General features: G+C 37.1%; 8 protein-coding genes across 8 annotated transcripts; 6 read left to right on the top strand and 2 right to left on the bottom strand.

The window, feature by feature from the left end:
- Nucleotides 1-974: 974 nt before the first annotated feature.
- On the bottom strand, nt 975-2,687 carry LOC132205116 (uncharacterized). Its single transcript, XM_059633993.1, has 4 exons — nt 2,524-2,687; nt 2,360-2,462; nt 1,376-1,692; nt 975-1,319 (listed from the first exon to the last, which is right to left on the bottom strand). Exons 1-4 carry the CDS (start codon nt 2,538-2,540, stop codon nt 1,145-1,147), a joined length of 612 nt encoding a protein of 203 aa, XP_059489976.1. The 5' UTR covers nt 2,541-2,687; the 3' UTR covers nt 975-1,144.
- A 561-nt stretch (nt 2,688-3,248) lies between these two features.
- LOC132205118 (uncharacterized) lies at nt 3,249-3,908 on the bottom strand. The gene is made up of 3 exons (XM_059633994.1): nt 3,798-3,908; nt 3,489-3,748; nt 3,249-3,399 (listed from the first exon to the last, which is right to left on the bottom strand). Exons 1-3 carry the CDS (start codon nt 3,897-3,899, stop codon nt 3,249-3,251), a joined length of 513 nt encoding a protein of 170 aa, XP_059489977.1. The 5' UTR covers nt 3,900-3,908.
- Nucleotides 3,909-5,242: 1,334 nt separating this feature from the next.
- Nucleotides 5,243-6,330, top strand: LOC132205328 (uncharacterized). Its single transcript, XM_059634309.1, has 4 exons — nt 5,243-5,506; nt 5,561-5,742; nt 5,916-6,026; nt 6,134-6,330. The coding sequence occupies exons 1-4, from the start codon at nt 5,294-5,296 to the stop codon at nt 6,297-6,299; spliced, it is 672 nt and encodes a 223-aa protein (XP_059490292.1). The 5' UTR covers nt 5,243-5,293; the 3' UTR covers nt 6,300-6,330.
- A 53-nt stretch (nt 6,331-6,383) lies between these two features.
- Nucleotides 6,384-7,697, top strand: LOC132205325 (uncharacterized). Its single transcript, XM_059634305.1, has 3 exons — nt 6,384-6,503; nt 7,074-7,369; nt 7,424-7,697. Exons 1-3 carry the CDS (start codon nt 6,387-6,389, stop codon nt 7,575-7,577), a joined length of 567 nt encoding a protein of 188 aa, XP_059490288.1. The 5' UTR covers nt 6,384-6,386; the 3' UTR covers nt 7,578-7,697.
- A 579-nt stretch (nt 7,698-8,276) lies between these two features.
- Nucleotides 8,277-9,044, top strand: LOC132205368 (uncharacterized). The gene is made up of 4 exons (XM_059634371.1): nt 8,277-8,420; nt 8,472-8,641; nt 8,758-8,865; nt 8,924-9,044. The coding sequence occupies exons 1-4, from the start codon at nt 8,292-8,294 to the stop codon at nt 9,042-9,044; spliced, it is 528 nt and encodes a 175-aa protein (XP_059490354.1). The 5' UTR covers nt 8,277-8,291.
- A 308-nt stretch (nt 9,045-9,352) lies between these two features.
- LOC132205327 (uncharacterized) lies at nt 9,353-10,556 on the top strand. Its single transcript, XM_059634308.1, has 4 exons — nt 9,353-9,373; nt 9,436-9,571; nt 9,998-10,284; nt 10,332-10,556. Coding segments are annotated over exons 1-4 (561 nt in total). The 5' UTR covers nt 9,353-9,371; the 3' UTR covers nt 10,468-10,556.
- A 249-nt stretch (nt 10,557-10,805) lies between these two features.
- LOC132205281 (uncharacterized) lies at nt 10,806-11,601 on the top strand. The gene is made up of 4 exons (XM_059634239.1): nt 10,806-10,928; nt 10,990-11,174; nt 11,238-11,345; nt 11,405-11,601. The coding sequence occupies exons 1-4, from the start codon at nt 10,815-10,817 to the stop codon at nt 11,553-11,555; spliced, it is 558 nt and encodes a 185-aa protein (XP_059490222.1). The 5' UTR covers nt 10,806-10,814; the 3' UTR covers nt 11,556-11,601.
- A 526-nt stretch (nt 11,602-12,127) lies between these two features.
- On the top strand, nt 12,128-13,149 carry LOC132205280 (uncharacterized). Its single transcript, XM_059634238.1, has 4 exons — nt 12,128-12,260; nt 12,494-12,678; nt 12,732-12,848; nt 12,902-13,149. Exons 1-4 carry the CDS (start codon nt 12,144-12,146, stop codon nt 13,053-13,055), a joined length of 573 nt encoding a protein of 190 aa, XP_059490221.1. The 5' UTR covers nt 12,128-12,143; the 3' UTR covers nt 13,056-13,149.
- The last annotated feature ends 617 nt before the right edge of the window (nt 13,150-13,766 follow it).

Genomic DNA, 13,766 nt, shown 5'->3' with positions numbered 1-13,766 from the left:
GGCTTCGGTCTCATTATCCCCAGCACACAGAGCTCTCGATGTGACTCGCAGCAAATCTGGCGCGACGAGAGTTTAGCCTCTAGTTCGACCCTCCACTCGCGCAGTCTGCCGTCTCGTAATAGGCTTAATTCGCGAATTTCCCCCGAGGCTGGAAATGGAAATGCGACGGACCTTTTGCACGCCGAAAATTTACTCTCGCCTCCGCCGTGTGGCCGGATGATGCATGAAAAATTACTCTGCGGCCGACCTGCCGGCTGCTTTGCTCAGAGAGCAAACTCACATTTTTGCATAATTTGCATGTAATTAGGCGGACGCCCGAGGGCTGTAAATAAGGTTTTTGCGCTGGCTTAGACCGGAGAGCAGCCGACTTTATTTATTAGCTGCTTTTTCCCGACAAAGGCCAAAGGTTGACTAGCAAGGCAGGGCAGTTTTGTGCAACTTTATTTGAAAAATTAAATGAGCGCTGACGTCAACAGCTTTATTTAAGTCTCATTTGAATATTCAGTCTCGCGGAGAAATGTCTGGTAGCTACACACGTTCATAAGAAATAATCCCTTAAATATATTCTCACAACCCAAAAACTTTGTGTTCCCCGTTCTTTTTAATTAATATTTTGTATTATTTTATCCGTATACAATAAAAGTAAAATTTACACCTAAAATGTTGATCAATTTTTTTTAATAAAAATAAAGAATAACATCATTCGGGTTTTTGTACGTAATTTCTTTTAATTGTTGTTATGTCCACATTTAAAAAAAAAAACACAATAAACATATATTTGTTTGACAAAAATTTATTTAAAAAAAAAAAATTGTTGGAAAAAACGGCATCACCACTATCAAGCATTGTTATATTTTCGAAAATTATCTCTGCGTGTTTAATTGCTCTTTCAGGTAAAGGAAAAAAGAGGCAAAGGTATTCAGTTAGGGAAGTGAAAATTAGAAAAAATAGACATTTTATTGCCGAAGCTTGATTTTCATCAATCTCTATCAAAATCTTCACGTTATTTATTTTGCTTTAGAGAAATGAGTGTCCACGGAAACTTTACGTCAAAAATAAAACAGGATCATAATATTACAATCTTATTTTAGAAGGAAACAAAATTTATATTTTTCTGTTTTTATTTTTGTTTAAATAATTGTTTTTAGAAGTAATCAATAATTTCCGGCAGAGGGGATGACATCAGTGTGGAAACCTTTTCAAGCGGCGTGGAAGGACAACTGGCGAAGTATTGGCCGCACACACTGCCTGCTCGGCCCAAATGCTCGGCCGCCAAGTAATCCGCGTGCAGGGGACCGTTTTCTCTCGTGCTGGATGGTCTGCAACCCGCAAATCAGCTAAAGTCTGCTTCAAATAATCAATAGAATTTAATTACGTCAGGATCGTGTGCATGAGTTCGCCGACGAGGCCGTCGTGGTCCACGGGCCACGCGGCCGCCTCGCAAATGCTGCGAAGGAGACACGCCCTTCCAGGCATGCGGCCGACCCTTTCAAAAAGACCCTCTACCGCCCTATAAATGGCTGCCCTCGATGATCGCCTGTTTTTCGAGGCTATTTCATAAAGTTGCTGCCATGGCTGCGTGAAAATGGCCTGCGAGTTGTACGGCGGAAGGTCGTAGTTGGCCTCCAGGAAAAGGCCCAACGAGATGCTGTAGGCCGGGTCGTTCAACGGAATGGTCAGCACGAAGTTCAACTAATTTTCTCAACAAATAAAAAAGGACCAATGGTATTTGTGTGGTGCTCAGAAATAGATTAAAACAGATTAAAAGGTGAATAAATTATTTAAAATTTTAAAAGTTGATTAATATTTCATTTAAGTTTAGAAGTTTTTTTTAATTTGGCCAAGAATTGATTAATTATTATTACATTTAAGGCTGTGTAGAAGGCTAACAAATCTTTTGAATTGAACAAGATTTTGCCAATCCAGATTCCATTTATTGCATAAACTATGCATTTTAAGTAAAAACCGAAACAATTGTTAGTTTGACTTTTCGTGAAAAGTTATCTGCTTCCTAAAGCTCAATTTATATAAAAAAAATTACATACCATATAATTTGTGCTTTCACTTAACAAAAGTTTGGGGGGAAATTAGCAACATGCCATTATAATATTAAAAAAAGATAATTTTTTTTATAAAATATAATTAAATTTAAAACATACTCTATTTTTACTCAAAAATTGGTCAAACATGATTACTTTTTTAATATTAAACACTGCAAATTTTGAACGTTTTTGTTGAATTTAATTGAAATTTGTAGACTTTTCCTCAGCCATTATAGGTTTTTTTTTTCAATTTTTCAGATTTATCTATCTACACGTCTATTTAAGTTCAATTTTAGCGAGTTTACCAACATTGTTACCTCCACTTCCGTGCCACTTTTGTAGAGAAGTTGCCTCTTGAGTCGCTCCAAAGGGTCCGGTGACGAGACAACCAGTAATAATGCAGAAATCAATATACCTACCCTTCAAAATGTTGTGCATAATTAATTATAAATAAGGTAACTGCGGCATAAAAAAAACTTACTGCTCGGACTTGCCCATGGCTCCACTCTCACTGTCGCTGATGGTGAGAGCTTGAAAACAAGACTCGCTTGGTCTAATTATCACCTACCTATAGTGACGTGTGACGTAACGTTAAAAGGCAATGACCTGTCATAAAAAAAATCAGATCTCAATGAACAATCTGAAAAATGCCCGGTGACCTTTTTACAATGAAGTTTCTCAATTAGACCACATCTTTAATACTTAACACAAGAGATTATCCGTGTGTTTTTTTCTTATGTTGTTATATTCTGACCAGCAGAGTTTCTTTTTTTCAAGAAAAAGAAAGAATTACTATCATATTTCAGTTAGTTACATTATTATTATTTTTTATTTTATAATTAGCGATGTTTAGCATGAAAATGGATGAGCATAAAAAAATATAGAAACTTAATTAACCTATTTTACTTCACCTTCAGAAGTCAAGAAGCAGATTCAACAACAAAAATCTTAAACACAATAGACCAAGTTTGATTTTCAGTTATACTCTCTTATAGACCGCGTCTTATTTATGCAAATGTTTAAAACAGTTTAAAACATCCTCTTAATTTAAATTATATATTTTTGAAGGAACGGTAGATGAGGGCATTGGCAATGATCATAAAAATTATATAAGTTATCCTAATGCTCTGATTTATATTAGTTTTTGGCGGTGGTGAAAATTATCAAAAATGTCCAGCGGTTTCGCGCACATAACAATAAAGTTTCTCAGCCCAGGGTGGTGAACATTTGGAGCACCCCCTTGGGACAGCCCTTGCCAAATTTGAGGGTGCAATCTCTGTGCTTGGAACCCCATCGCTCAGCGCGCACGTAGGCTCGGTGCCAACTCTCGGTGCGGTTTTCGCTGCTGCTCGATGGACTGGAAAAATGAAAGCAATCGCAAAAAGAGAGAGGTCAGCGGTGATAACTCTTTTGAATGTTACAGACAAATCAGGTAAAAAAGACCACCTTAGTAGAAGATGCAGAGCCTCCCCTAATAATCCGTCATGATCAATGCGATGGGCGGCTACTTCGCACACTGCCCTTAGCAAACAGGGCCTCCCAGGCAAATGCATCCGATCGAAAAGTCCCTCTAGAGTGGAGTAAAGGGTCCATCGATCGAGTTTTAGATCACTTTTGGCACCAGCCGGATACAGAGGGTAGTTCCCTCGGAACATCAAACCGTGGAAAATTTGTTCGTCAAATGGCACGTTGATCAACATGCCGACCTAATTGTTAATTAGAGTTTTATTTTTAAAGATACAATTGCAACTTTACCCTGAATGTCGTTTTTGGCAGGAAAAGCAGGCCAAGGTTGCCTTTGACGGTGCAGTGCAGAAGGAACGTTAGGTGCAGAACGACGATGTGCAGCTGCATCATTGGCAAGAGAGGTGCTTGCAAGTACTGCACTTGCACTCGTAAACATATTGTCGAACCGACAAACATCAACAAAGGTTAATTTAATTTCCATCGGCATGTAAATAACAAAAAGAAAAAATAATCACGTCGTGCAATATGGAAGATTTGTTATTTTCTTTGTAGTTGAACAAATTATTGTTGAATATTTGTCCACATAAAAATCTGATAAAAATAAATTACACTAAGAGCTGGTTGTAATTGCGGATAGTAAGCTTTTTTTCACCTGCCTACATTCAAAGATATAGACAAAGTTTGTATTTATATTGAAAGCTGACAATCAAATTAGCATTTCCCTTAAGCAAGGAGAGGAGACACAAAAACAAAATCCTAAAAAGTAAAATCTATTTAAATGTTAAGTAAATTTAAATATTTATAAAGCTTTTTAGTTTGGTTTAGCCCAGTTTTTATGTGTCACAAATTTTACTATCATTAATTTTTTTTCTTAAATTCACAATATGATATATTATACGTTTTTTTTTTGTTTGATTTATTATTTTATTTGTCAAATTTCATTTTTAAAATGCTTTGCCAATTATTAAATTTTGTTAGGTTTTGTGTGTGTTTTTTTTTTAAATATGACTAACTCAAATATTGTAATCCAGAATACCATTAAAAATTTTCCTCTTTTAGCAGCACCTTCTCGTGTCATGTAATAAATGCTGCAAATTATTATTCAATAAAAATAATCAAATTTACACCCCCTTCGCTAAAATAAACTATATAGATCTTCCTAAATTCAAGAAGGGTTATTGTTATAATTTTATAATATAAAGCAAAATTGTACATAAATTGTATGGACATCAACATCGTTAACTTGGCACAATTTTATATTTACACACTGAAGTAAATGAAACTTAAAAATAATGACATAATTTGGACGCCTTGTTGTTTGATTACAATCAAACTAAAGGAGAATATCAAAGGATAACTTTATTGGTGCCTTTATGAGAGAAGGCAAAAAGCATCATTCTGTCGCTGCAACAGCAGCAATTTCGCGTTCTATTTATCGCGCGCTCCTCTCTTTTGTGATGAAACTGATGCGGCAGGCGCTCTCGAAGAAAGAGATCCTCTTCTGATAAAGTGGCGCAGTAAATATCCAACAACATGGAGCTGCTTTTTCTGGTGCAAAAGAGCCACTTTGTTTGATCATGCACGCGAGAAGGAGCGAGCGAGGGCTGCTGATTTATGGGCGTCAGTTTGGCTGTTTGTCAAAAGGCGATTTCCCGCAGACGCGCGAGAGCGAACGGGTGGTTTAATTTGACAAATGAAGCGGGCACCGTTACTCTCGGGAGCATCGGCCGCGATATTTCTTCTTTCTCTCCTTCCGTCCGTTGTGATCCGCAAAAGTGAGAAATATGGCTCGCGCGTTATTTACGACCCGTCGACACCTCAAGATGCTCCTGTTCGGCAGCCTCTTCATCGCGGTCGCGGCCTCGGCAGGCGCCCACCCTGACCACAACAGCCTTCTGCTCGACGGCGAGGAATTGCACATGACCAGGGATGCAAATTACCAGGTGCTGGACAGGCACAAAAGGTATCTCATGTACCCGCCGATGAGTATTTTTCAGGTACAAATTAAAGGAAATTATTATTTTATTTTATTATAAATACCTCGATTTCAGTTTACTTTTTTGTACGCACTTCCTTTTGAACTGATGAGAAATAGAAACTTGGTTGTGGTGTTGGGTGGGCAGATCGCCTTTGACCTGCCCAATAATATCACCAGACTCACGGTTCAGGATATTGCTCGACAAGACATTGCCCAGCCTTCAATATTGAAAGCTGCTGAACTGATTTTAGACCAGTAAGTGAACCAGGAGTAATTATTCAGATAAAAAGATTAAATCTTATGAAATTATGAACATATTTTTATATAATAATTATTTGAACTATCAATTGTTTGAATTATCAAACTGTTGTGAATTATTTTTAATAAAAATCTTGCTAATTAAATTATTTCTACTTCCATGTACACAGAAAAGGGATTCCTGGAAAAAAGTGCATGCTTTTAGCAATCTGTGAATTGGCCAAAACTCCCTTCGAAAGGGAAGCTGGCCTTCTTGAAGACATTCTTCACATGGTTTTAACGTAAGGAAATTAAATTATTTCAATAAAAACAAAATAATCCAATTTATTAAAATAGTCAAAAATTTATATTAATATGTAATTTAAATTAATTTTTGATCTCAATTTAGTCCAAGTGAGGGTGCTAAAGATGACGGCTGGGCGTCCAAATCGGAGATGGACGAGTACCTGGAAGCCGAGTACACAGGTCGTGACGACATCAAGCCCTGCGTGGAGGCGTACCCTGATTGCTCCTACTCCATTCTCGGCGCCTTCTCACAACTTATGTTCACCTGACGCAGTCGGCCAATAAAACGTGTTAATTTTCTAAGCAAACGCCCCGTATTTTTTTCCCAAGCCCGATCAGTAGGTGTGATCATGTGGATGCGCAAACTGCTGCTGGCACTGGCCGCTCTTTCGGCCGCCGGCGCCCAGGCGGCCAACTTTACGCTCAGCAGGCACCCTAGGTATCTTGTCTATCCTCCCAGGGGTGCTTTCAAGGTACATCACGTTTGTAAAAGTAATTTTCATTTAAAAATAACAAAATAAGTATAAATATATTTATAAATTTTAATTATTTTTAAACCTTTTTTATTCTTTTATTGTTATTTTATTATTATTTTAAATTTTTTTGTACGTAACAAAATGTTTTTTTTTATATTTGAAAAAAAATTAACAATTTAGCCCATATTTTAACACACTTTTAATTAAAATTTGTAAATATTTTTATAAACTTATTCCCAACTTATATAGAAATAAATATCAAAATATTAAATTATCATTTACTTCCTCTTTGCTATGATTCTGATCTTTGATATAATGTAGCTTGAATAAAATTTATCTTAATATAATATATAAACCAATTTGGACATACCAAAAAATACCAAAATACAGATGCATCATTTTAGTATTATCCGGTATTATCATAACTTTTTAATGATAAAATAAATATTAAATCTTTTAAATCTAAAAAAACCTTAAAGAGATGCTCACGGTTGCCAAATTTATACTTTTTCACTTTCCTCTTTTCTTTTGTTCATCTTTTCATTCATTAACTTAATTTCACTAAAGCTGGTCGCCGGATTGGCCATTCCATGGATGACACCCCCGGGCAAATACCTCGCTTGGACCATCAACTTCCAATTCCAGTACGCGTTGCCAATAGCATTTGAACAACTTCAATTGCCCAGGGTTCGACGCTCCCTCAGGGCAGTCGACCGACCCGCCCTTTACTCAACCATGGAGGAGTACCTGGAAGGTCGGGGTCTACCTGGACGAACCTGTCTGCAGCGAATGGTGTGCGAGGCGGCCAAGCACCCCGTTGATCACGATGGAGTGATCGGAAAAATCTTTCAAATTGCTTTGACGTAATAAAAATTTAATTAATTTAATTTTATAAATTTCATATTTTCATAATTTAGACCCAGTCGTGGCAATTTGGAGGAAAAAGTGCATTCAAAATACCACGAAGCGGAGGCCAGAGGTCGAAGAGGTGACGATTGTCGGACATTATTTGGCTCTGAGTGCCCCATGGACATTTTGGGCTTGGTTTCAGAAGTTCACGACGAGCTTTGAATTGAATGAAATTATTCTGAAGATGGAAAAGACTGTTACAAGTGTATATTTTTGAGCTGCTTCAAAAAGTTGAGCTGAGATTTATGTATAATTAATTAAAAATAAAACATTTCCTGCCAATTAAAAAAAAATATAATAAGGTTTTTATTGTTGAATATCCCCATTCAGAAGATCTAGAAAACCACTGAATTAGAGAGAAAAGTTGATATTAAAATTTGGATATTTTTTCCTACATAATTATACATATAGAATATAATTTCTTATTCATTTTTTTTATCTCTCTGTACACGCTTCACAACAATTAGAGCAAATTTTGATTGTTGCTGAGCGTTCCGATTAGGTTTTAAAAATCAGTAGGCTGAAGCAAAAATCTAATCGTCTCGTGTTTCATTGTTGTGATGCGCGAACCTCGTGGCCTTATCAGTAAAATTCATAATAAATAAGGATAATTTTTTTTGATAAAATTTAATTCCACGTGGATTTCACGTTTGGATGTGGCCACCGTGTTATTGACTCTTTCCTTTCGCCACGTAATTTTGTTTGTCCAGCGTAAACGGGTGCGAAAATTAACACTTGCGCACATGCTTGTGGGTGACTGACTGATCTTCAAACACAGTGAAATGGACAAATATTGTCCGTTTCTGCGTCACACACCGCAAGAGTAAAATGCTACAAATTTCTCGCCACCGAACAAGCAGGAGTCGTTCACCTGCCATGTACCGCGCGTGCCTCCTGCTGCTCCTGATTGCCGCCGGCAATTCCCATTCGGAAACTTTCCTTAACTCGACGGCTCCGTCCAGAGCAAAGAGATTCGCCATTTTCCCTAAAAACGCCAGAAATGGAGTAAGACATTTTTATTAGTATTTTTTCTTTGGTAACTAATTTTTCTGACAGATTCGTGTCAATTTCAAACACAACCGTGTAACGCCGATCACCACAATCTTGGCCTACTCGGACGGAATGCGACTCCAGTGGGATCTTCCGACCAAAGTTTCTGATTATCGCAAGGGCAGAGCCATCCAGCGAAGGGACTTACTGGAGGTCATTGACCTTGTGATGTCAGGGTACGTCTCTTTATTTTTCTTAATTATTAAATTAATTAATAAAGTCATGATGAAATACAGCAAAAAACTATACATAAATTATAAGTCTGTAAAGTTCCAAAATTTAAACTTTTCAGGCACGGTCTTGACGGAGGTGCTTGCGTGATGAGGGCGCTCTGCGAAGCTGCAACTTTGCCTTTTCCAGCCGCTGGCCTTATAAGCAAAATTTTACACAGAATTTTCTCGTGAGTTTTTGCACTACTAAATATTCAGAAGTAAATAAAAAAAATCTGCTCATTTTAGAGTACCTGATGATGAAATTCCCCATCTTGGGACGTATGCCGAAAATTACAACTCAAGCTGTGCGCGCCAATTTGCTCCAAAATGCCCATTTTCGTTGTTTTCCCACAGAATGTCAAAATAAAAAAATGTACATGATTATTATAAAAAATCCAATTTTTTCTGTTTTGAAATCTTTTCCCAAATAATATTTTGCTCAAAAATTTTATGAAATTTCAACCAGAATCAAATTTTATGCTGATCGTAACGTTTGTGTACTTTTGCTAATTAAAATCCAACATGATGGAACGATTAATTATACTGTGAGAGAAAACAATGGCCGTCAGAATGCTGGTCGGCCGAGCTCTTGAGGTGCAAATGTTTGCCGTGTACGCGAGCGAGGTGTCACTCACCCGGCCGCTAATTACTGCTCTCACCAGCAGTCGGGCCCTCGCCACGCGATCATTCATTGATGTGGGTGCTCTTGTTCCAAAGCCACAAATTCTCAAACCATGCTAACTTTGGTGTTTCCACAGGAAGCTGCGACCGATATGGTGCTGGGCCGTGGCCCTGGGTTTGTTCGTGGGCACCGTCAGGGCCGAGAGACCGGCGGAGAAAACGCTGTCACGGAAAAAGCGATATCTTACTTTTCCAGAGGGCAGCGGACTCAGCGTGAGTAAATTCAGATATCACAAATAATTGAAATTTGACTATGTTTACATAATAAAATTATACAGATTTTGTATAATAACACTAATTTAATATAGGAAAAAAATTGTTTTGTTCATTTTTATTTAATTTTATAATTTTTTTACATATAATAATTTTATATTACGTATAACGTATAAAACAACTTTTATCATAACAAAATGTATTTTTGAATTATTTGAAATTTTAATTATTATTAAAAATTTTTATTTATAAATCAATTATGTATGGATTAAGTAGACAAAATTACTCAAATAAAATAAAACCCTCGAAAGAATTCTGTCCATTGATTGAGTAGTGGAATGCATGGAATATAATCTGAAGATTTAAAAATGTTAATTAATGTAGATTTGAGGAAATAATTTTTTTAATCGGTTTTTTCTCTTTTAGTTGGTTTATTGTTTAACGTGGGGCGCATATATCACGGACCTTTTCACATGGGGAGCCACCGTTGGGTTGGGCTTCCCATTGCCGACAGACACCAAGTTCTTCCTCAGCAAATTTGACTCAGACCAGCTGCACCGAAGGGATCGACGCCAAGTCTTTACAAAAATTAAAATTTTGCTGGATGAGCATGGCAGGAATGGTCGGTCATGCGTCCTGAAAGCGTTGTGCGAAGCGGACAGCGAACTCCCGCAAGGCTCGTTTCTCGATGCCCTTTTTCGCGCCGTTTTTTCGTAAGAGATGAAAAGTTTTTATTTTGAAATTTTAATTCCCAGTTTAGTTTCCCTAGATCAAAAAAAGAGGACTTGGAGGATTGGGACCACGCACATAAAAAAAGCCACCGGAACGTCACTTCTTGCAGTGAAGCTTACCCAGAATGCGACATTTCCTTTTTCAACAGAGACTTCGGAACCTGACGAAATAAAACTTTTGAACGAACTTTTCCCCTTTGACATTTTAAATATGTACAATGTACACCTAATTTTAAGTTCCACTATCTTTAACAATGTATATATAACTAGTGTGAAATAAATTAATTTAATGATTGTTTTCAAATTGACGCTCCATTCTTATTTTATAATTAAAAGTTCCTGTTTTTTATTTCATTAAAAAATTTCGTAATTGAATGCCAGACACAAAATAGACGCAATAGGGCTCATTTGAACAATAAATTATCACATGAAAGTGCTAACAAAAATTCAAACAAACAAATAATCGGCCAAGGACCTCTTTCTCTCTCTCTCGCACATCTCATTTGGCCACGATGCGTCTGAAAGTGCTGACTGCTTTGGCTCTTGTGTGGTGTTTGGGAAGCGCTTCAAGCAGCAGCAGCCGCAAAAAACGCTACCTCATTTTTCCCACGAATAGCGTTTTGACCGTAAAATTTTCTCCGCAACAAAAGCCATTTAATTAAAAAAGAAACTCGTAAAATTTTACAGCTTTCCGGGTGTCTTGCCAAGGGAGGCATCATCCTGCAGCCGCCCGCTTTCGTATTCACCTTCGATTTCGATTTGCTCTTCCAACTGCCGAACACGACCAGAGTCTGGACCGGGCTCGGCCCATACAAAACGCTTCGCAAGGAGAAGAGGGATCTCTACAACGGACTGGAGGACATTTTGGAAAGGTACGGATTTCTTTTTCTATGAATATATGAGAGAGGGAAATAAACGGGGAAATAAATATGCAGACAGGGTTTCAACGGAAGGGCGTGTGTTTTGAGGACGATTTGCGAGGCGCGGCAAATCCTCGGCGAAGGCGGCACTCTGATGGAGGATATTTTGCACGCACTTTTTTCGTAAGGGATTCATGTCGAGTGTCGTCTCTCGCAATATTTGCAATTTATTCGAATTGAAGGTTGGAACCGAAGGACGACGACGGTTCGAACGAGGTGGACTCGGAGTTGAAAGAGCACGACGACGCACACACACTTGGCGTTTCCAGATACGCGTGTCACCAACTTTACTCCGAATGCCCTATTTCGCTACTGCATTATGCACTTTGGTAATACTGAAATAATTAATTGAAATACTATTTTTATATAAAATTAAAATAAAAGCTTACAATCTGAAGCCCCTTGTTTTTTTACCTTGCATAATTTTTATCGATCTAATTTTTGTACTAGTTTAGATAAGTTAAAAATTAAAAGGAAACCTTTAAAAAATTTATATTAATTTTCCATCATTAAGTGTGGATACAAATATTTTTTTATATTTTCCATTTCACTAAATTTTAAATGGACATGATAATAAATTCAACGAAAAATGATGAAAATCGTAGGTTAATTTTACATCATAATGTGCTTCTCCTGCCATTTTTCATAATATTGAACAAGAATTTAGACTTTAAGAGCAATTATGAAGATATCCAGAGCTCTCAAGTCATTATCGTTAAGAGCAGCAAAATGCAATTCAGCCCCTAATGGTCCCTGCAACCGCGTCCGTCCGACCCCACTTCGGAAGCTTTCCTTCCACCTCCGATAAGCGGCCTTGCTCGTGCTAATTACGCTGAATTATCGCAGCAAAGGTGAACAGCCTTTCCGCGCTGTCGTCAATTATCCGTCCATACGCTTGCCGGTGACGAGTTGCTCTGCACCATGTTGAGATTGTTTCTGCTCTTGGCGCTTTTGCCACTCACTATTGCTTCAGAAGAGGGTCGAATTCTCTCCAGGAAACGGAGGTACCTCACTTTTCCGGAAGGAAGTGCTATGACCGTGAGTTAAAACTGTTGTTATATGAAGAATTTAAAATAGAAGATCTTTATTTTTGTATATTTTTAATATGAGAATTTTTTAAATTTTAAAACGTAAATGTCGTAAATTCTGGTTTAAAAAAATTGTTCTACAATTAATTTATTTTTTTAATTGGCATTCTAAATTTTTTCCTGTTTTTCATGCTTCAAAATTATTTTTGTTTCAAGCAAAAATTTAATGTAGATTTTATTCAGTTTCTGGTGTGTTGCAACTCCGTGGGTCCTTTCGCCGCCGACCTTTATACATTTGGTCTCGACTTAGACATGTCCTGGGACCTTCCGAACACCACACGCGGAATCAAACCAATTTATCCCCTTTTACAAGAACAGCGAAGGGAAAGAAGGGACGTTTACTCCAGGCTGGAGAGCCTCTTTGAAGCGTATAAGTCTCTTACTTATACAAAATTTGCTAATTAAAATCTTTTTAATTTAGGGCAGGTCTCAATGGTAGGACTTGTGTTCTTCGCGCCATGTGCGAAGTCAGCAGAAGATTGGGACCAATCGGCGAAACAGGTGGACTTATCGAGGAACTTCTAAAGCTCGTCTTTACGTAAATGGAAATTTTAAATAAGAAATAACGAATAATTAAAAGAAAAAATATAGATTGCCGCAAGTGGAGGGAGATGAAGATGACCCGCGGCATGGTCACTACGTGGTTGCTAATAAACTCGGCATTGGCAGCCAACATGAATGCACAAGAATATTTCCTGGGTGCCCCATCAGTTTGATTGACTTGGTTCTTGGTCCAGAATTGTGATATTAAAAAAAATGCATTAAATAAATTTGTAAATATAAATTGAAGATAAATGCATAAACAGCAGACTTATCATAACCATCTATTCTACAATATTTTGTCGACATTGAACTATGAAAAACTTTATTATTTCAATTATTAAAATATATTAAATTTGATTTTATTTGATCTGTTATTTTAAAACAAAATTTATAAAAAGAAAATATATTATTTCATTATTGCTTTTAATACAATTATTTAAAATTTATAATAAAAATATCATTATAATTAATAAATAGATAAATTGAGAAACATAAATTTTAAATATTATTATAAAATAAACAAAATTATTAAAATTCTTCTTTATTTTATTTAGAAATTAGTAGCTTAATTACAATGTAGTGATATTCCTCCAGTTTTTTAATAGAAAACAAGTTCCTAGTTTTATTGTGAAGTAACAACTACCGTAAGTGGAACAGTGCACGGGTGGAATTCCTGATCCGAGATTTGCCGGTGTGAATTTCCTCCCAGCAGCTCAAGTTCTTCTGCCCTGGCAGCTCTTAAATAAAACCAAGCAATTTTCTCTGCGCTCGGAGCAAACAAAGAACGGATCAGCTCAAGTGTCGCGCGCGCGCGGGCGGGTGGTGGTGGTTGCACCACAGCAAGTTATTCTCGAAGCAAAGTGGGAAACAAAGACGTGTCGCAACAATAATAATTGTGGCCTGCATTTTGAGC

The sequence above is a fragment of the Neocloeon triangulifer genome, unplaced genomic scaffold, assembly GCF_031216515.1.
Source record: "Neocloeon triangulifer isolate White Clay Creek 2 clone unplaced genomic scaffold, ASM3121651v1 ptg000002l, whole genome shotgun sequence".
NCBI classification, from domain to species: Eukaryota; Metazoa; Arthropoda; class Insecta; order Ephemeroptera; family Baetidae; genus Neocloeon; species Neocloeon triangulifer.
The sequence above is the reverse complement of the archived record's forward strand: the minus strand, read 5'-3'. Positions and strand labels throughout refer to the sequence as shown.